This window comes from Cololabis saira, chromosome 9 (assembly GCF_033807715.1).
Source record: "Cololabis saira isolate AMF1-May2022 chromosome 9, fColSai1.1, whole genome shotgun sequence".
Lineage (NCBI taxonomy): Eukaryota > Metazoa > Chordata > Actinopteri > Beloniformes > Belonidae > Cololabis > Cololabis saira.
The window spans coordinates 17,839,679-17,860,953 of NC_084595.1; the positions used below are offsets into that span (position 1 = coordinate 17,839,679).

Genomic DNA, 21,275 nt, shown 5'->3' on the forward strand with positions numbered 1-21,275 from the left:
ACAGCAGTAACCACCCTTAACAAAAACAGAAGCTAATTTGCAATAACAATAACAAAAATGATTGTATGCTGATGAAGGTTGTTGTGGGGTCTGTGTGTTGATGTGGAAGGGTGAATGTGTCTAGAGATATATATATTTATTTTATTTGTTTATATTTTAAATTACATTTTATTGGATTATTTTCAGTTATTTTATTTTTTTATATATGATGTGCTGACTGGAGAGCACTTTTAATTTCGTTGTACATAAGTTATAATGACAATAAAGAACTATCTATCTATCTGTAGATGTGTATGCTAAGTGTACTGCTGCCAACAAAAATAAGTTTCCCCACTGAGGGAGAAAATAAAGGATATCTTATCTTATCTTATCTTATCTTATCTTATCTTATCTTATCTTATCTATCTATCTATCTATCTATCTATCTATCTATCTATCTATCTATCTATCTATCTATCTATCTATCTATCTATCTATCTATCTATCTATCTATCTATCTATCTATCCATCCATCTAAAAAACAATCAAAAGCTTGTTTTTAAGACATTCAAGGCCTGTTTAAAATAGATATTACATGCCATAATAGGTCCCCTTTAAGTGGGGTTCTTACAGACTGTGTGCAGGGATTAGAGAATCAAGCCGGGTCCTGGTCCTGCCAGACCCAGATCAGGGCATATAGCCCTCTCTCCCTAACATCCCCGCGCTGCATTGTGGGGCTTTACGTAAGGCCAACATGGCTGCTGCCTGCTCCAGAGCTGCGTGGAAGGTCGGGTGGACTCTCCTGGAGTCTCCGGCGACCCGCCGGGCCGGAACCGCGTCCCACCTGCTGGGGAACGTGGGCGCCCATGGAACCAGGAGGTCCTACGGTACCGGCGGGCCCGGGTTCCGCTCCAAACTCCTGTCCTCTGGGGGAGGAGGAGTGCTGGGCTGCGCCTTCCTGCTGGGCGGGGGTCTGGGTCTGTACCGGACCGTGAAGGGGTCGCTGCTGGACCGGCACCTGGCCGAGGAGCACCAGGTGAGTCTGGCAGGTCTGCATGCATGCATGTAGAGTTCAGTTCACTTTAACCATCTTTTATAAACATCTGGCAGGAATCACCTTCTTTTTATTGATCTTTTTAGAAAAAACAACATATAATGATAACATGGATACATATAATCAAAGATACGCATTATACATTGTCCCTTTTTCTTTTTTTTTTTGTTAACACAAAACCTAACTAAGGAACAGAGTCTCTGTACAGTTAAATAATAAATAAAGATGAGCAACACATGATCAATGGAGGAAAGTAATAATGGATGAGCAAAAGTGGCATACAAAACAAAAATGCAGTGGTAAATGCAAATGCCTATCACTGATCCATCCATTATCTATACCCGCTTTATCCTTTGCAGGGTCACAGGCTGGAGTCTATCCCAGCTATTTTCAGGCGAGAGGCAGGGGTTACACCCTGGACAGCTCGCCAGTCCATCGCAGGGCCACATAAAGAGACAAACGAAACAACCAGACACACTCACACTTACGGGCAATTTAGAATCATCAATTAACCTAGTATGCATGTTTTTGGACTGGACTGTGGGAGGAAACCCACGCAAGCACGGGGAGAACATGCAAACTCCACACAGAAAGACCTTGGAGTCGAACCGGGAACCTTCTTGCTGTGAGGCAACAGTGTTAACCACTAAGCCACCGTGCTGCCTTTTTCACACACACGCACACATTCACACACCGGTTGTTGGCGGAGCTGCCATACAACGGTGCTGGCCTGACAACCGGGAGCAACCGGGGGATTCAGTGTCTTGCCCAAGGACACTTTGGTGGACACAGGAGGAACTAGGGTTCGAACCACTGACCTTCAGGTTCATGGGTGAACGCTCTACCAACTGAGCCACCTTCCCCACACCTTCCTGTCACTGATATCCCATTAAATGGAAATAATAAATAAAACATACAATGCAACAAAAATAACAATAATAAAAATAAATAAAAGAAATGAAAAGAAAATTAAGGTAAGCGGGGGATCAGTCTGTAGGTAGTCTTCAACGAATTAAAATAATCTATGAAGGACTGCCATTTATGAACAAATTTAGCTGAGTTGCCTTTTACTGAATATCTCAACTTTTCCAATTTGAGAAAAAACATAACATCACTAAGCCAAAGAGCAATAAACGGAGACTTGGGGGATTTCCATGGTAGTAGGATACGACGTCTTGCTAAAAGATGTGAAAGCCAATACTTCTGACTGTATGGGGCTGATATATGAGGAGTCAACAGAGAGTCCAAATATTGCTATGAGAGGGGCCATAACAACATTTTTCACCAGAACTTTAGACATGATCATAGAATAGTCACTCCAAAATTTCTGTAATCTAGGACAGGAGATAAACATGTGACTTACATTGCAGGGAGAGCCCTGGCATCTGTCTCATAGGTCTGCTGCCACATTTGGATATAATTCAGATAGGAATCATCTTCTAAAACAGTAATTTATCCTGAATAACTATGGAGACCGACTCATCCTCTCATTATGGGCTGTAAAGAGGATGCTCACTGTTGCCATGCTTCTCATGTATCCATCATCTCCAGAGGCTCCAGATCAGATCCAACCCTCTTTTTAGTCCATGGGCTAAAGGCCAAAATTTGACCTTTTGGTACCACTCAAGGTGGAAAAACCTAGTAACATTTTTTGAAAAGGTACATGTCTATAGATTATATTTTGGTATGATAATCCATTCTAAGTGGTAGCTTTATGACAGTTATCAGCACGTTTAGTTATCCACCCCTGCCAAATAAAAACTCTTTGAGAAATATTAAAGAATTAGCAGGTATTGACAATTCTCCCCTGGGCCCATGTTCCAATTTAAGCCCAATATTCATCCCTCATAGCAGTATATTATGGGAAGATTATACATTTCCTGAATTGTTACAGTCCTGTGATTATTTCAGTTTGTTATTTGTGTCAGTGATGTTGCTCTGATGAACTCTCAACACTCATAGCGTCTCAGAGTAATCAACCACTGTGCAATAATAATAACAATAATAACCACAATCAAATGCTGTAACAATGTACCTTTCAATGACCATGTCTACCTCATACTGCTGCACCTTTGTTGTATAATTGAATATATGTGAATAAGAGCTTTCATTTGTCTATTTACTGTACAGTAAGCTAAAATAACCGAGTCAAATTCCCCGTCTTGTTTGACCTGACTTGGCCAAATAAACTGCTATAAAAAAAAAGACTACCGTTTAGACGAAAATAGTGGAAAAATAGTTGTTGAGACAGTTTGACCTTTGACCAATTGACCTTTTTATATTTTTTTAGACAGGCCCAAAACTAGGTCTAAATGAAAGCTAGAGTGTACTCTTTAAAATGCTACCAAACATGCCCCCATAACATATTTATTTTATTTATTGGTTTAGTTGATAGGGACAATGCAGTTTGAACATAGTACAATGACAGCAGCTGATGTTCTGCACATAGAGTTTCTAGCTATTGCTAATTTGCAACTCCTGTCCCTAGTTGGGCTTTTCTAACAATAAAATACAATACAAAAATATCTATGTAAATATATATGAGTAAAGGTCTGAAAATGAGCACAGAACAGGATATGCCCCCTGCATTTAGAGACCTAATTATTGCAGAGGGTGGATAACTTTACGTTCTGATAACTGTCGTAAGATTTTCTCCTGAATTAAATGTGCTTGATGCGGACCTACAATGAACCAAATGCACATTTTAAAAGTCTATTCTGGTCTGCAAAGGAGTCTTGGATGTCATGTCTCGTTGCAGGGGTCCGGTGGCGGTCTGAAGCTGATGCTGTACCAGTACAAGACCTGCCCGTTTTGCAGCAAAGTTCGTGCATTTCTGGACTACCACGGCCTCCCGTATGAGATCGTGGAGGTGAACCCGGTCATGAGGAAGGAGATCAAGTGGTCGGTGTACAGAAAAGTGCCCATCCTGATGGTGAACGAAGGCCTGGTAAGACGGTTGGACTTCTCCAGCTCGTATTACAGTTTTGCTTGTATTTCTGCCGCTAAATATCTGAATTTCTGAAGATGTTCCCACTTTGTACCCTTGAAACTCTCAGAAACATTAATATTTCTTTCAAAAGTCATTTTCTTGTGCATTTAAATCTAAAATCTACTTAAAAACCTCCCCATGTCTCTTTTTGTTGCTTCTCCACAGCAACTGAATGACTCTTCAGTCATCATCAGCTCCCTCAAGACTTTTTTAATCAACGAGTAAGTCGAAGCTTTCCTCAAATGTTAAGCTGTAACGTTTGTTAAATATCCTGCCAGTATCATTTTTACTGACTTTCTTTGAGAGGAGACAGCGTGCCACAAGCTCCCGTTTTCTTTGTTTACATGGAGATCAAAAGATAGCGGTGTGTTTTTGTCAAAAATGATGAAACTCTACGAATGTCACGGTGAAATTATTATTTTTTTATTTAAAAAGCCCCAAATTATCAGGATCCTGATGCAGGTATCAGTTTTGAGCTTCCTAGTCTCATCTAATTGATGTCATTTGGACAAAACAAGACATTTTGAAGATGTCATCTTGGGCGGTTGGGAAAATAAAATGGAATTTATTTTTTATTTATTTTTTTATCAATATTTTGTTACATTTTATCATGAAATAAAAATCACCAGATTGAGTTATCAGAAACTGGCCTGAATTTAAGGATTATTTAATCTTGTATCCTTAATTCTGCATATTTATGTTGTTTCTTCATGAAATAAGATATTTTAATTTACTGTAATAGTACTTTATAAAAATGAAGGTACAATTTGCTGCATTTTAAAAGGGATTAAAAAGTAACTGAAAGATTTTTAAATCATAAAATGTTCCCAAAAAAAAAATCAACTATAAAGTACAAATGAAAGAAATCAAAGCAGAATCTGATGAAATGCTTTAACCGCAAAAACGTTGTCATTCAGGGAGAAAGACATGTCCGACATCCTCCGCTGCTACCCAGAGATGAAGTCTGTGAACGACAGAGGGAAGGAGGTGACGGAGTACACCAACAAGTACTGGCTGATGCTGAGCGAGGCCGAGAGTGCTACGATGTACCCTGGGAAGGGAATGCAGAAGTAAGTCTGCAGGAGTCATGAGCACGCTCTTATTTTGAAAGTGCAGACGAAAAACTTGCATACCCCATGTTCCACGTGCATGTTGGGATGTACTAAAAATCAACTAGCTTGATGAAAGGGGCCGAACACTAAACAACAACAGGCTATATTTTTATAGGATGTTTTATGTATTTACTGTCCATCAAGTAATCTTTTAATGCTGAATGCCTGTTGATGCCATTAGGAAGTTGCTTTAACATTAGAAACAAGTCTAAAACGTTGTTGTTGTTCCACTTTTGACGGGAGTGAGATAGTTATTTGGGAAGATTCCAGCCTGCACGACCTGGAAAAGTTCAAAAAGTTTTTAAAGGAAAACAACAACGTATAACCTCACGTTAAGTTGATAGCATCTCACCCTTCAGTCACTGTGGCTTGCATATTTAAAAGGGGTTAATTTTTTTAATATATCTGGGGAAACTGCAAACCACTATTTAAATGTATTATTTATGGAGAAAATGTGCAAATATGTAACTTTAATGATCAGATATGATTCCATATTCCAAGAGGGGGCCGTCATGCATCCTTTGCTGTTTTCAGAGAGGAGATGAAGTGGCGCCAGTGGGCTGATGATTGGCTTGTGCACCTCATATCTCCAAATGTTTACCGGACAACCGGCGAGGCCCTGGCTTCCTTCGACTACATTGTACGCGAAGGCAAGTTTGGTACGGTGGAAGGCTTCTTCGCCAAATATGTTGGAGCTACAGCCATGTTCCTCATCTCCAAGAGGCTGAAGAGTCGGTATGTTGATTTTAAATTCAGTCCGTCCTCCAGCTGTCATCATCTACGCTTCAGGGGTCCGTCAGAGTCTTATGTTCTCTTTGATTCAACAGACACAACCTGCAGGATGACGTCAGGCAGGATCTCTACAAGGCCGTCAACGACTGGGTGGCAGCCATCGGCAAAAACAGGAAGTTCATGGGCGGAGATCAACCAAACCTGGCGGACCTGGTGAGGAACTATACTTGCCAACTCCTCTGGTTTAACATCCAGTTCACTGTGTTGACGCTTTACTTTCATCTTTCAATTTCATGTCGGCAGGCGGTGTTTGGAGTTCTCCGAGTGATGGAGGGCCTCGAGGCGTTCAACGACATGATGGAGAACACCAAAGTCAAATTCTGGTACAGACGCATGGAGAGAGCAACGCTCAACCACGAGGGTCTACAACGGAGCACTTCCAAACACTGAACAGTGAATCTCCAGATAGACGGTGACCCTCATCAGGAAACAAGTCCTGCTGAGTTTGGAGAAACCTCAAACGCCAGCAGAGGTTAAGAGATGGGTCACCGATGCTTTGACTAACTGCCTGAGAACACCTGAGTTACCTCCAGACGTCTGTGTGGATAAAAAAAACAACACAAACATGGCAATATGTTCAGAGATTTACTGTCAGCATTTAGTGACATGGCTGCTTTGTGGAGAGCAAAGTTTAATTGAAGGTAATTTCTGGTTAATAGTGCCCTCTGCTGGTGAATAGCAGGAAATGCATCCGTCAGTCATTTGGCCTTTTCTGCTAATTTAAACTCTGTTTTTACAGTTTAGTAAAAAAAGTAAATAAATAATCTTTGATTTCCCTCAAACTTGAGACGTGTGATATCCCAAAGGTCAAAGAAATATAGACCTTTATTTTCTTTGCTGTTAACAAGAAAGCCAGCACATTGGAAACGACTTTTTTGTTGTTAATAACGGAGACAAACCTGTTAGTTCACTGTTTATCAGCCAAACAGTTTGGACTTTATTCACAGGGAAAAAAAGGAAACATTTTACATCTAACAGTAGGATGATGTTTGAAACTGAAAACTTTATCTACATGTTGATGACCAATGTTAACTTGTTTTTGTCTCGTGTCTCTCATGTTAAGTTTGAGGCCCATTTTGGAATAAGTTAGTTTGAAGGAAGTTTTCTCTACACTTAGCAGCTTTGTCTGGAAAACGGTTCTAGTTTCTGTGCCAGAACATTAACTTAAATCGAGTTGTCTGTATTTCCATAAGATTGCTTTCCTGGTAACGAGGAATCGATACGTCTGGTGTTCTCACCTGGGGCAAAACAAAATAAAACTGTCAAGCACAGGTGAGCGGCCAGCTGAAACATACTGAATATGCTTATATCTGTAAGCTGCTGATTGTTTAAATTAATTATATTAAAGCAATTCAGTGTGCATAGCTCTAAAAGAATAAATGCACGTGTTTTTGATTTTATTTTAGATTAGCAACTGAAAAATGTCTTAAGCAATACCACGCCTAACCACATGGGGGTGCACTAGTCTGCTGTTTTGATAGAAGAGCCAAGGATAATGGGAGAAAAGTGGGAACGGACTGGCGTAGCTAATAAAATGAACTTTGTCCAAGTAGAGGGGATTTTAGTAGGTTATGCCAATGGGCGACCTTGTGCTGCCCCCACCTGGTCAGATGTGGTATTGTGGCTGTTTTTTTTTTTCCGTCAAGTTGACCCACTGACCTTTGGTCTTCATGAGACATTTGACATGTTTCGATTATGCGACAAGGTTATGCCTCAGCTTCTTCAACCGTGTTACGGCTCCATTTGCGAGGGTGGATGTGAGTGAGCCACTAGGCTCTGTGACTACCCTGCAAACTTAGAATTAGTACCTAAATTATACTTTGTAAACCCTGAAGCATGTTATTACTGTAGGAAATGGAACAAAACTAAATCTGTCTTAAAAATACAAGAGATTTAAAGTGCAAGGCCATTTGGTACCACAAGCAAAAAGAAAGCAGGTTCACACACGTGCACACAAACTATTAATTACTCAAACACCAAAGTGATATGGTTACATATGAAAATGTCAGTTTAAATCTAACATTTAGTTGTGTATTTTTTCTGTAGTTTACTCCCTAAAACATCTTTTTATGAATCTTAACATTCTGACTTTTTTTGCTTTAAAGGAGCTTGAGGCCGGATTGTGGCAAGATTTATGAAAAAAATCCGTATACATTTTAAGTTTTCTAGTAATGTCAGATGAAGCGTTCCAAACCCAAAAGAATGAGCCCTCTAGTGTATCTCTCCTTTGCCTTGAACAGGCTCTGTGCTGCAAAATGTGCTGCAATTCGGTCCCGAATTTCCCGCGCTGGGCTGCGGAGTCACATGACGCTGCATGTGCGTTCTCCCTGTTCTCCCGTGCCGGCTTCACTGTTGGCTGCAGTACCCCCAACGGCCGTCGTGGTGAAGGGTGGCGCTAGAGAGTCTCATTTCTTAAAAGGAGCCTCATGCTCCATTAACAGAACCCAGCTCATTGGGCTGAATGGATCAGTTGTGACAAGTAAAGGATTATAAACAGAGATTCCTGCATCATTTAAATACTTTGCTTCTGCAAAGCTAATGAAGATGCAGATCAGTGAAACATTCATTAAAAAAACAAATGAAACTAGCCTTTGACCGAACTTTTGTGTTTCTAGTGCATTCTAATAACCTGCATACCGACGTAGTTGAGGGAAAAACTCATCCCTAGGTGTTTCAGTTCAGCTGTTTTCTGCTCTATTCATCTTTTGTATGTTAAAATACTGCACATAGGAAAAAAAAAAGTTTAAACTATCCACTCAATAAATGTAATGTGTGAATGATCAGATTTTTTTTTTTTATTAAAGTGGACAAATGCTAATTTCCAGCCATCATATTTTAATATTGGTACCTCTTAAAACTCCAAAAAGCTGACACTTTTTCAGACAAACACATGCAAAGGGAAAACAAGCAAATTAGTCAACTACCTGGAGGAAAAAAAAAAGACTTGGCAGAAATTACACTCAAAACAGTTCTCTCAGCCCAGAGTCCCAAAGACTTGTGGAAAATGATATTTCATCATAAGATCGTGGGTAATGTACATCAGCGAATGTTCCAAAAGCATGATATTTTCTTTCGAGTCTCGAGAGAACGGCTTTAAACTCTTAAAGAGTGTATGAATGACGAAAACTGACAGTTACAGGTCCAAGTTCTCAGTGGATTGATTTATTTTAACAGATGTTTAAAACATACAATTAAATTGCTGCTGTGATTTTATTCTGGACATTATTTTGTAGATTTAGTCAGTTTTCTGGTATCAATTTCAAGTGTCCATTCTACCTTAGCGTAAGAAAGCAGCCCAGCTCTGATGAAACAAAACACTTTAAGGTTAATTTAAAATACAGAAAGAAATAAAGCTCTGCAAAGTAATGACATCTTTTGACTCTGCTGCATTTCTGATCCTGAATCAGATCCACTTCCAATGATCAAAGAGCTCATTAGAGGACTAATCTCTCCACATGGTGGATTTATAATAAAGCAGTAGCACGAAGTCCAAATCAGTCAGCAGAACTCTGATTTAAACAGGAACTAATGAAAGCAAAAACACAAAAAACACAGCAGTTTGGTTGTAAACCAAATATTAGTAAACAACTTGTCCCCTTGAACAGAAACAAACTTATTGTAAAAGGACCACACAAAAAAAACAGGCACTTCTAAAATCTTAAAGCAGAGGTTCACATCTCAACTTAAAACCTCATTATTGCATGTCCTCTTTAAAGAAAGGTGGTTTGTTGTTTTTCCCCTAAAACTATTTAAAAGCATGACCTTTTCAGAGCATTTCAGATGCATTTGGATGATTTCCATTTTGACTGTTTGGAGCACAACCGTGTTGAAGTGATGTTAATATAATAGTTTCTGGATCTCTGAACATCCGACATCTGAATTATCTGGCTAAAGTTCATCTTCCAACTCCCTGCACATGTTCAAAGCATAAAAATACTGTTCTTTTTTTCTATCCGTAGATGTCAAATACATCATTTCATATTTATTTACAAGTCGCAGTATTAGACGTCACAAATGTCTGCAGAAAAGCCTCGTAGTCGCTGCCACCCATAGATACATATGCAATATAACATACATAACTCATAAAATGCAGTTTAACATGGCTTCCAGTGCGTTATCATCCATCATGAGATCCTCTGGAGATGTGAATAAAAGATGATTTAGAAAACCTGCACAGTCCATCATCCGCAGAGCTCTCCTGTCATTTTTAAGACTCGAGCAGCTCCGTCCAGTCAGACACGGGATTCTCAACGTCACCCAGCAGCTCTGGGCCCTCCGACACACTAGTCTGTTTTATTCAGTCCTTACAGGTGCTGCGACGACCCGTCCTCCATCACGACCTCCATCACGACCTCCAGAACGTGGAGCTCAGCTGGCCTTTAGGTGGACTGAACTGTCGGTTCTGTAACGACATCTGGAGCCAGAAAGTGTAACATTTCATTAGTTTGAGACACACACACACGCTTCAGGGTGATTTCAGATGGCGTGTCGACTCTATGTGGTACTTGTGGTTGGAACTTTGTAGCTAATTTACATGTGAGGAACTTCAGAGAAGGAGAAGTAATCACAACCTCTGCGGAGAAGAGAGCAGGAACAAGGACTGCGTTTATGTTGCCAGATTGTCACACGTGTCACATGGCTGAATCTAAAACATTTCACTGAAAATGGTGTTAGATTCCTCTTAAACTTCAATGAGACTATTTGGAAATTACCCACCTTGCTATAATCTCATATGTACAGTATTAAAAATAAATAATTTTCTTCTACTTTGTAAGAGTAGATTTGCTGCTCCTTTCCACCGAGTGGTGCCAGTTGAGGTGATTCAGGGATCTGATTAGTGTTTAATGAAACCAGAACTTGTTGAATCAAAGGCTTTTTTTTATAAAAGAAAGTACATTTTAAAAAGAAAAGTAAAAACTGCAGCACTCTTGAGAACCGGGCAGCAGCGTCTCTCTGGAGACCGATGAGCAGATGGACAGAATGAGGATGGAGCCGTGTCGTCACTTGTGAGCAACCGTTGACATGACACCTTCAAAATAAAAGGATTTTTCTAAACTGAGCATTTGCTCAGGCCTGTGGGTCACATACCTCCAGAAACTGCTTGAGCCTGATGACTGAACCCATCTGGCCGCTGCTGGTCACCGCCTCAATCCTGGAGACGGCAAAGAGGCAGTGTTACAAAGGTTTTATTCCAAACAACTGATGATAGGTTATTCAACTGGATGATTGGACAGGATTCAGGAGTTTGTACCTGGGAAAGTATTCCTCTTTCAGGAGCAGGATTAGTTTCCAGAACTGGCCCTGATATTGTTTCATCAAGGCGTTGGCACAAACCTGAAGGAGTTACACAAAATAAAAAACACAAGAGTCACATTTCAGACGCTGCTGTTTGCAATGACAAAGAACAACAAATTAACAGGCAACCACTTTTTATTTATCATTATTATAATTAGTCTTTTGTTGTTGACGTCTACGACATATACCAAAAAGTATCCAGCTTACATCAGAGCCATTTCAGAGGACCATTGTATTAACACAAAAAAACAGTTGTAGTTATGAATGCTAACCATCAAAATAGGATATTTAGCAATTGTCTGGTAATTGGCCTAAGCTGCTGGTAGTGTGAACACAGCAGTGATGACAACGTAACTGTGTCCTGGTGAGCAGGAAACACAGGAGCAAAAGGCAAACCACATGAAGACTTTTATTTGATGTGATTTGATGAGGTTTTCACAGCACGACTCACCTCCAGGAAATCAAACAGCAGCGTTGCTGTGATGTCTGCCAGCGGCTCCATGTTGAGCATCTGCGCCAGCCAACGCCAACCGTGGTTCAGCCCGTGAGGCACAGACTGAAGCGCCACAAATGAGAGGCGACAATGACTTATTTTCACACACACAACACACCAGGAGCGTACTGTACACGGCCAGGGAGCGGTTCTTACCCCCTGCTTGGAGCCGTACGGCCACCGCAGCTGGATCACGGCGGCGTAGAGTCGGATCATCCCCGACATCCTCTTCAGAAAAGTGTCCTGACCTTCGACTGTGCCGTCGTCCACGCGGTAACCCAGGATTCTGTCAACGGCAGCGTGAAACGACCGGCGTGAACTTGTGAACCTCTTCTGAGTAGCTGAGCAGAAGCTGGAGGCGGCATCTCACCTCTGGTACTCCTCCACGGCTGTGCCGTCTTTCATCGGGGGGTAGTGTGGCACTGCGTACGGGCATTTCTTGTGCAGGTGGGCCAAGATGAGATCTCCCACTTGAGGGTGCAGCTCCCAGATACCAGAGGCCACCACGGCGATGGGGAAGGCTGCTTCGTGGTGGGACGCCACCTCCTCCTCACCTTGTTTCTGCAGGGAGGGAAAACGGGACACAGGAACTGAGATTTATCTGGCCAAGCGTGATTCATTCAAGACATTCGCTCTCCCTCGCTATTAGTGTCATCTCTCCACGGCGCTCACCACAAACTTCTCAGCCAGCTTGTAGCTGACGAAGTCCAGAGCCTGTGGGTGCTGCGAGGTGGCCACCGACCTCCCGCCGGACACCACCGGCCGACCCGACAGCAGCTTGTCGATCTTGTCGAAGATTTCCTGCAGCTGCGATCCACAGTTGCTGGAGATTTGACTGACGGGGATGGTGGCCGCTTTTTGGAGTTCCAGCTTCAGTTTCTTTGTCTGCGTCAACAGAAAAGACAATTCAAGGATGTATACGATCCAAATTCACCAAAGAAAAAATACTGATTCACTCAAAAATACACACTTAAATTACTTCCCCCAACAAGCTTATGTCATTGAAACAGTTTGTCTTAATGAACCTCTGCTCTCAATCTTTCTTTTTCTTATGTCTGATTTTCATCACTTGTGCGATAGGCGGGGGAGTAAATATATAAATGTTCTCATTTTGATTTCCACAAACCCACCTGGGTGTCTTTGGGAGAGTTGAGCTGCTCGAAGGACAGCGCACACCGAGCAGCCGACTCCTGCAGATCCTTGTACCACTTCAGTGTGACGTCTTCAGCGCTGGTCTGCAGCCCTGTGGGCGGAGGTCCAGAGTTAAACACTTTATACACACACAAAGAAAGAAAAAACACTCTCCACCAAAGACTAGTAGAAGATGATCTTACACAAGCTGCTAAACAAAATGTAAACACTGCGGAACCTAAAGTGATTAGACAACTTCAGATGCTTTTCCAGCTCCACTACCGGATGGACCGGTCCTGGAACACGTCGAGTACTGAGTTGATAAAAGCTAAAGGCACGAAGCTTGCAGGCTGCAGTTTGACGGTCGTCTCTCTTGATCACCTTGTCTTTGCGCCTTTTGTTTGGCCGACTCCTCCGCCTTCTTCTGTGCTTCCTTCTGCGCCTGCAGCTGCTCCTGTCTCCTGCGCTCCTCTTCCTGCTCCTGCTCCTTCTTCTTCCTCTCCAGCAACTTGGCCACGTCCTCCCGCATCAGCCGGATCAGCGCCCTCATCTCGTGCAGGGCTCGCTCCGCCACGGCCATGTCCTCCACGCTGGGAAACTCGCCCTGGAGAGACATAAGTTCATGTAAGTGGTCACACGTGTTGCAATCTCGTGCTACCTGGGGTCGCCAGACAGGAAAGAGGACACAGGGTTTCGTGAAGAAATCTTTGGTTCTTTATTATCACACAGACTGAGTCTAGGCCTGTTACCAGTTTACCATTTCAAAGATAATTGCTTTATAATTTGCAAATTCTTTTTGTCAGACAAGAATTTTTAGGTTTTTTAAATACCTGACATGTTTTGGCGATTACTTTCGTCTTCAATCGTTTAAATCAGATAATTTGCTTGTTTTAAAGATGAATTTAAAACAAATATCAGCACTGAAGTAATCAATACTGTTAATGCTGTTGTATTCAGAGGTGGACAGAGTACTCGACCCCAGTACTTGAGTAAGAGTACAAATACTACTGGTCAAAATTTACTCCGTTACAAGTAAAAGTAGCTCAGTCAAAATATTACTCGAGTAAGAGTAGAAAAGTACTTGCTTTTAAAGGTACTTAAGTATCCAAAAGTAAATGCTTTTAAATTTACTTTAAGTAAAAGTAAGAGTAAGAGTAAATTTCTTATTTTCCACATCAGTAAATTACTATATTTTTTCTAAATTAATTTAAGGATCTTTTAACTCTTGTTTCTGAGAATTCGATGTTGAGATGTTGAAAGCAGAGAGGTAGTTCTGCTTCGGCAGACACAATAAACATTTGAAAATAAATGTCTGTGGTTTGTCTGTGCCCTCGTTTTTTACTCGGTCGAACTCAAACATTGAGTTAAGATACGGCCAAGGATTTTGTGAAAGTCCCTGCTCCGAGTCCGGCTCATTTTCAGACTCAGACGGCTCAGCGGATTGTCTTTCTTCTCCTGACGCAGGCGTAGCCATTGTTGCGGCTCTGTCTTGACTTGTTGACTCTGTCTTGACAAACGCAGGCTACTTTGGCGGTATCGTTTTGAGGAGGCTTGACGTATTTCCGCTTTACGTACATCCCAGTGGAGAGCGTGCACTGTGATAGGTCTCCTCCTTTGACAAAAACAGCTTGTGTCCAATAGGATTTTAGGGAAGAAGAAAAAAGAGCAGACCTGAAAGTAACGAGTACTTTTCAGCCTTCCTAGAAATTTACTCGAGTAAAAGTAAAAATATTTGTCTTGGAAATGTATTCAAGTAAGAGTAATAAGTACCAAAGAAATCTAATACTCAAGTAAAGTACAAATCCTCTGGATATGTACTTAAGTACGTACTCAAGTAAATTTACTCCGTTACTGTCCACCACTGGTTGTATTTGTTACTTTGAGAGAATTTGAGGCATATGTTGACCATGCAGGTCAAGTCCTGCCTGTATTGTTAAAAAGTCTAAGCCTATAAATAAAGGAAACCCACCATTATACACATCTACTGACTCGCTTTTGGAGCCAGTCGAGGAACTGCAACAAATCTAATTTCCATGAGACTCATGTTGGAGACAGGAGTTAGATGGTCGGCGCTTGGAGGCCACGCAAATCAACGCAATGCATGCAACCCACAATTCATTTTGGGCAAGAGTCAAAGTCTATAGAGAAGGACGCAGACGACGTACGCAAACGACGACGGAGAACCTGGATTACTGAGCAACTGAAGTCATACACATTTTAGCCAACTGTTGAGAAGTGTGAAAAAGCCAGAGAGAAGTGCGATTATGAGTTAAACTGACCTCGGCAGTCTTCCTCACCACCTCGGACACCTGGGAGCAGAGCTGGTTCCCGCGGGTGCTGTAGGAGCTGAGACTGGCCTGTGGGAGCTCAGTGTTGGTTTGGCTGGTCGGCTCTAGAAGCTTGTTGAGCTGCAGGACCTCCTCCTGGATGGTGTTGAGGTTACGCAGCCTCTCCCTGCCCTCCGCTTGCCTCTGTCTCTCAAAGCCCGCCTCACGAAGGCGCTGCTGCTCCGCCTCCCTCAAACGTAGATTCATGATCTGACCGACAAACACATGTTTAAGTTTTAAAATCACCGACTTGTGACTCAGAGTGAGGTCACTGGGACTGATAATGGAGTGATGGAGTGCAGCGTTCATACCTTGGTTCTGTGTCGCTGCTCTTCCTTCAGCTTCTCTTGACGGCCCATGCTCTCCTTGGTCCTGAGTGTGAGACCAGTTTTAAGCAAACGCGCAACTTCAGAAATATCAAAATATAATATTTGCATACAAGTCGACAGTTCTTACTCTCTGTCCATCATGTCCCTGATACTCTGGAACTCCTGCCTCTGCTTCAGCTCCGTGAGTTCCTCGAAGCGTTTCAGCTGCTCCGACTCGGAGATCGCCACCTCCATCACCAGCTTATCCTGCATCTCCTGCCGCCGTCTGAGGGCGAGCTGAGCCGATGGAATTAAAGGCAATGTCAGGTGAGACTGCAGAGCTTTCAGTTTATATGTCAACATCTTCACATGAAACTGTTCTGAATCCTGTTGCTAAAAAAGGAGTTTGTAGAAAAAATGTTAAACTAAATCCTGGGAAGTTTTAAGTGCCAAACATTGCATTCTCTTTAATCAAAATATAAAAACGTTGTGAACAAAATCCTATAATAAGTAAACTTTTATTTTAAAGTTCTAGTAATCATAAAAATGCAACGTATTTAAAAGTTTTGTTCAGTTTCCACAATAAAACACAAAGGATGTGCAGTGAAATGTTCCTATGTGGGCTGTACTAGATCCGTCTGATCATCTTCATAAAGGCGTAATTAGATTAGTCTTTTTATTCACCATTTTTATTAGACAAAAAGTTGAAAAGATGAAGCATCAAAAGCAATTGCTTTGTAGGAATATAAAAACAGCAAATGATTGAGACATCTCCTTTTCATCACAAATCACCTATCAAAATGATCATTGAGGTACCGTAGTTTATGTAAATCCCATCCTACAGCAGAAAGACTTAACACTTAACTGTGACTTCATAATATGTTAAAAAGCTCACAAAAAAAGTAAAATGTTGGTATTATTCTTTCTAAAAGGAAGGTTCAGGATCAGACTTTCATCAACAGCCTTTCACTGTTGAGACATTATTTCATCTCACAACACCGTTTACAGCCGATTTAAAAATCTGTCCTGAGTGATCTGATCACAGGTAGACTATTCTGTAAAATTTTTCGCATGAACTGTATATTAAATTAGAAAATTAGATTAAAATATATTTACTTATCAAATATACTGCCAGTGAATCGATACTTAACAAATGGTGGAAAAAAAAAAGTCACAACATTCTGTGCCGACTTTTTATTGAAGCAGTGACTGAAAAAAGTTACTAGTCCAGTCTGAATGTACACACTCCTTTGCAGCGGTCAAATTAAATATAACGTGAACACTGTTCTCAATCACCTGAAGAATCTTCAACAATGCTTTTTTTTAAATAAATGTTTGTGCTCTATCTTTTTTAATCGAGTAGGTCAGTACTGAGGTCGTCCCGGGTTCAATGGTCCTCGGGCCACAGTTTGACCCCGAGTGCTTTAGGCCAAAGGATATGCTCACAATGGCACCACATTTAAATATGAAACAACAAAACAGTAATTACAATGCCACACAGGCACAACATTATGGATTCATCTGTGCCATTTTGACTTTCCAACGTTTCTTTCTTCTACTTTTAAAGGATGCAAGGATTCCTCGAGTACATCGATTACAAAAAACCATCAAGGAGCTCCTCTGCCTCGAAGTCTTGTTTAATTAAAAAATTAATTTAAAGCTCAAGTTTCGCACAGATTATTTTAAGTGTGACACAACGTACTTACAGGTACCTTTCCCCAGAGTGGAAGAATGCGGCGGGCTTTTCGTATATTTTTTTAGTTAGAAAAATAAAGTGGGAAACAACTTTATTTTTACTTAATTTTATGTCTCAGGAAATGTTAAGTTGAAGTAATTTTATTAAACCAACATTTACTAGTTTACATAATATGTTTATAAAAACAACCAATTTGTTTCCTTTGTATAAGAAAAATTGGCATATATTAACGTGATCTGTCTTGTTTTCTATTATATATTTATAATTGGGCTTTAATTAAGCAAAGGTAAGCTTTATCCGATTCATCGATTGAATATTCGATAGAATACTCGATTACCAAAATATTTGAGTTACCTTCCATGTTTTTGGATGTATTTGTTTATTGCCGTTATTGTTGAACATTTACATCTCATTTATCAAATAAAGCAGGAGGGGAAAAAAAAACAACTCTCCATTTAAAGAACAACTGAAACTGAACCCGAACACACAGATCTGTGGTAAGGATTCATTCACACACACACACAAGCTTCAGACTAAGCTGGATGAGCTACAGCAGTGGTTCTCCACCTTTTTGGGGTCCTAGACCCCCCTGCAAATATTTGGTCAACTCTGAGGATTGCAATTTCAAGCGTTAATCTAAATTTAATGAGCATTCCCACAACAGCTTCCTGAAAATATTTCACAATAAAAGCATTTTTTGAGAAATGAAGGGTGTATGCCCACTGAAACTAGGGGGTACATAATTTGAAAAAGATGCAGATTGTGTTACGTTTGTATGAACAGTGTTGTGCAGTAACTTCAACAATGCAAATGGCTGCAAGGTTTCTTATTAAAATACAATGAATGATGAATAAAAAGAAGGTCATGTAGTTTATGTAGATAAAGGTCTCAGTCACATTTGAATAAAATAATAATCTTGTTCTATAGGATCTTTTAAAAGAATATATACATCTTATTATCACGGACCCACAGACCCCCTTGCAATTACACCACGGACCACTGGGGGTCTGCAGACCCAAAACAATGAATTAGACTGATTTAGCTTTAGTTTCCATTTTGAGTACACAAAAAACTGTTTCATGCTTTGTAACTAATATTCTATCTTCCTAGTTCCCAACATGAATCACAAAGCAGCAGTGTAGGATCTCTGCGTCTGACCTTGGCCTTTTCTCGCTGCTCCTCCTCAAACCTGATGATGACGCCGGCCGTCTCCATGGCTTTGGGGGACAGCAAGGAAATGGCAGGCGGTAACGCATGACTGGAAACTTGGCTGACATCTGTCTCTGAACTTTCATCCTTCACCTCTTCAGCCTGCAACACATAAATATCCAGGATGGACAGGAATTAACTTTAAGGTGAAAAGTTTATCGTGAATTTTGCTTCCATGCTTGTCCAGTTGTTCCAGTTGTCAGGATGGCTTGCCTGCTCGTAGTGGTTCTTCAGAGACGGTGCTGCAGGATGTGTGGCATCAGCTATGGATGCTGCGGCTGAAGTCCCTTCTGAGAGAACGGTACTGGTATCTCTGGAGCTGGAGTCCAGGAAAGAGGACTTCTGCAGGGACAGAGAGCTGAGGCGCTCCAGCACAATCCCGGTGTTGGAGGATAAACTCAGGGATTCTTTACAACCTGCCAAAATATCCTGAAACAACACACAGGTGCTTACTGTTTACACACAGACATTCAAAAGGTACAACTATATAAATTAGGAGTTGGCAGGTGTAGGAGCCAGGGATGTCGTTTCTCACTGTGTCACTAGGTGTAGTGGGTGTGTCTGTGTCACTGGGGCAGAGTAGTTGATTGATTGGTTGATTGATTGATTGATATCACCTGCACATGGCTGGGGATCAGTTTGTTTGTTGGAGAGTAAGGGTGAGACAGGGTGCCTATATTTCTGTTGACCACAAAACTAATTATCATCAATAAAGTCCAATAATTCAATCTGCATATCATGTAAGGCTGACAGTTTGATTTTACGGAAGGGTCAATGAACACCCTTGAACTGCAGAAAATGTCTGACAGATCCCTGTGTTGTGCCAAAAAGTGATTGCCTGCCAGAATCTGATTTCTTCTGATTTCTGGCCGCGGGAGCACGCACAGCAGCCCTTTGAACAATAGCGCTAAAACGTCAGATTTTCAGATTATGAAGCTCAAGAATGAGATCAAGTCATATTTAGGCAGAAACAACTTTTCATTAACTGTATTTGGCCTTCAATCAATTTTTGGCAGGTGAAAATGCCTATTTTGTGTTGTAATGGTCCTTTAAAAGAGTTAAAAGCAATCCTGTGAGCTCTAGTGTTTGTATTATAAAGCTCGAGAATGAGATCAAATCATATTTAGGTAGAAACAACCTTTCATTAACTGTATTTGGCCTTCAATCAATTTTTGGCAGGTAAAAAGACACATTTTCAGGAGAGAAATCAGATTCTGGCAGGCAACCACTTTTTGACACGACACCTGCACTCTCCCTCTCAGTGACTAATTAAAAGTTGATAGTCACCTTTCAGCAGGTAAAAATGTATTAATATACATATTAACATACATATTTCTGATGCAGCAATCTCCATCTATTTTTTTACTGTTAAAAGGGATCAGAAGAGAACAAATGTCAACCACAGGCCACTAAGGTTAATGGAAGACAGGGATGTCTTTTTAGGAAAACATTTACTCATTTTATAGTCTAAATTGACAAATTGAAGCAAAAAGGAAAACTGAAAATCATTTTTGAGGAATGAAACATTACATTTCCCAGGACTGCTTGAAAAACTAAATTAAGCCTTAAAACCTCCTCACATTCGTCCGATTAGTCGATTTTTAATCGTGACTTAGATTTAGACTCAACTACCAGGAAAGACAATAAGCACTTTATTTGAGCAGCTCTCTCCAGACCTGCTGCTCTCTGGTCACTTTATTTCGACGTTGTCCGGGTTTCGTGAGGAGAAAGTGCGTGTTGTGCTGGTCGGACTCACCTCGCCGCGGTCCGACCAGAACGGGTCGAAGCTGACTTTCCCCTTCGGGGAGTTCTTTAAAGCCTCCAAAGTTTCCCATCGTACGCTTTCAGAAGGCATGGCGACAAAACTAAAATCAAAAGCTCAGAAAAACCGAGACGACTCTGGCTGTTGGCGGAGTTTGAACGCCGATGGGGTCACATGAAAAAGAAGCCGACGAGAAACCGCATGTCGCCCTGTTGGTTCCGGATAGGCTCTAAGTAGGACCTTTGTTTTGGTGGCTTGCAGATCACCACAGGTATAATAACATAATATAATAAAATGTGTTTGCTTTTTGTATGCTTTTTGATCATTAATACCTTCCTCTCCCCGCCGTGCGTCAGTACTTTCAGATTCAGATGACTTTATTAATCCCTTTGGGAGGTTCCCTCGGTGAAATGGATATCTCCATCTCACTCACACAGCATTCAGATGAAACACCCCAAAAGCCAAACACCCATATAAAGATAAAAAAGATAAACATTTTAAAAGATAAAAATAGAAATAAAAAGAATAGAAATAAAGGTAGAAACAAAAAAAATGAAAATAAAAATGTGCAGTGCCATAAAAATAATTATATGAACATTATAATTATATGACTGACCCCCCCCCCCCCCCCCCCCCCCCCCCCCCCCCCCCCCGTCCCTCTGTTACACCCCCCCCTCCAGTGAAAAGTTGAACAGTTTGGTAGTTGTTTTCTTTCTTTCACGAATCAAATCAAATCAAATTTTATTTATATAGCACTTTTCATATACTAATAACACAAAGTGCTTTACATAATAAAATCAATATTTAACATAGAAAAACTCACACGTTCATGGTTAAAAACACACATCTGGTCATTTTCACATACTTTAATACCCACACAGCACACATATGTGTTTCAGGGGGCAGCTCCAGGTGAAAGTGATAAGCACATCTGTCATCCGTATCTGATTTCCCTCCCTGTCGTGTCTGCAGCAGAAAGCTGAGATCCCACAATATTTTACAAGGAGAGGATCTTGGTGAGTAGGAATGAGGCCTAATAACTTTGGGTCAGCGTTTATGTAGAATCGTGCAGGAACTCCATCCAGTCCTTCATTTTCTATCGTGCAGGAACTTAAATACTTAAATATA

At 41.0% G+C, this 21,275-nt stretch overlaps 2 protein-coding genes across 2 annotated transcripts; one reads left to right on the forward strand and one right to left on the reverse strand.

Moving 5' to 3' along the window:
• The first annotated feature begins 709 nt into the window (after window positions 1-709).
• On the forward strand, window positions 710-7,302 carry ptgesl (prostaglandin E synthase 2-like). The gene is made up of 7 exons (XM_061730649.1): window positions 710-1,015; window positions 3,792-3,980; window positions 4,188-4,243; window positions 4,940-5,092; window positions 5,669-5,869; window positions 5,962-6,079; window positions 6,170-7,302. Exons 1-7 carry the CDS (start codon window positions 734-736, stop codon window positions 6,314-6,316), a joined length of 1,146 nt encoding a protein of 381 aa, XP_061586633.1. The 5' UTR covers window positions 710-733; the 3' UTR covers window positions 6,317-7,302.
• Window positions 7,303-8,744: 1,442 nt separating this feature from the next.
• Window positions 8,745-20,301, reverse strand: gle1 (GLE1 RNA export mediator). The gene is made up of 15 exons (XM_061730648.1): window positions 20,142-20,301; window positions 18,599-18,814; window positions 18,335-18,487; window positions 15,629-15,777; window positions 15,484-15,544; window positions 15,125-15,382; window positions 13,227-13,449; window positions 12,845-12,957; window positions 12,387-12,599; window positions 12,085-12,275; window positions 11,871-12,000; window positions 11,673-11,777; window positions 11,178-11,260; window positions 11,015-11,078; window positions 8,745-10,340 (listed from the first exon to the last, which is right to left on the reverse strand). The coding sequence occupies exons 1-15, from the start codon at window positions 20,238-20,240 to the stop codon at window positions 10,272-10,274; spliced, it is 2,127 nt and encodes a 708-aa protein (XP_061586632.1). The 5' UTR covers window positions 20,241-20,301; the 3' UTR covers window positions 8,745-10,271.
• Between the last annotated feature and the right edge of the window lie 974 nt (window positions 20,302-21,275).

Bases quoted from the DNA above. Each gene is read 5' to 3' on its own strand.
- ptgesl (XM_061730649.1), top strand. From the start codon at position 734: ATGGCTGCTGCCTGCTCCAGAGCTGCGTGGAAGGTCGGGTGGACTCTC. The intron at 5,093-5,668 runs GTAAGTCTGCAG...TGCTGTTTTCAG, and splicing joins CCTGGGAAGGGAATGCAGAA to AGAGGAGATGAAGTGGCGCC. The intron at 5,870-5,961 runs GTATGTTGATTT...TTGATTCAACAG, and splicing joins TCCAAGAGGCTGAAGAGTCG to ACACAACCTGCAGGATGACG.
- gle1 (XM_061730648.1), bottom strand. From the start codon at position 20,240: ATGCCTTCTGAAAGCGTACGATGGGAAACTTTGGAGGCTTTAAAGAAC. The intron at 18,488-18,598 runs GCAAGCCATCCT...TATGTGTTGCAG, and splicing joins TGAAGAACCACTACGAGCAG to GCTGAAGAGGTGAAGGATGA. The intron at 12,001-12,084 runs GTGAGATGCCGC...TGCCGTTGACAG, and splicing joins GCCGTGGAGGAGTACCAGAG to AATCCTGGGTTACCGCGTGG.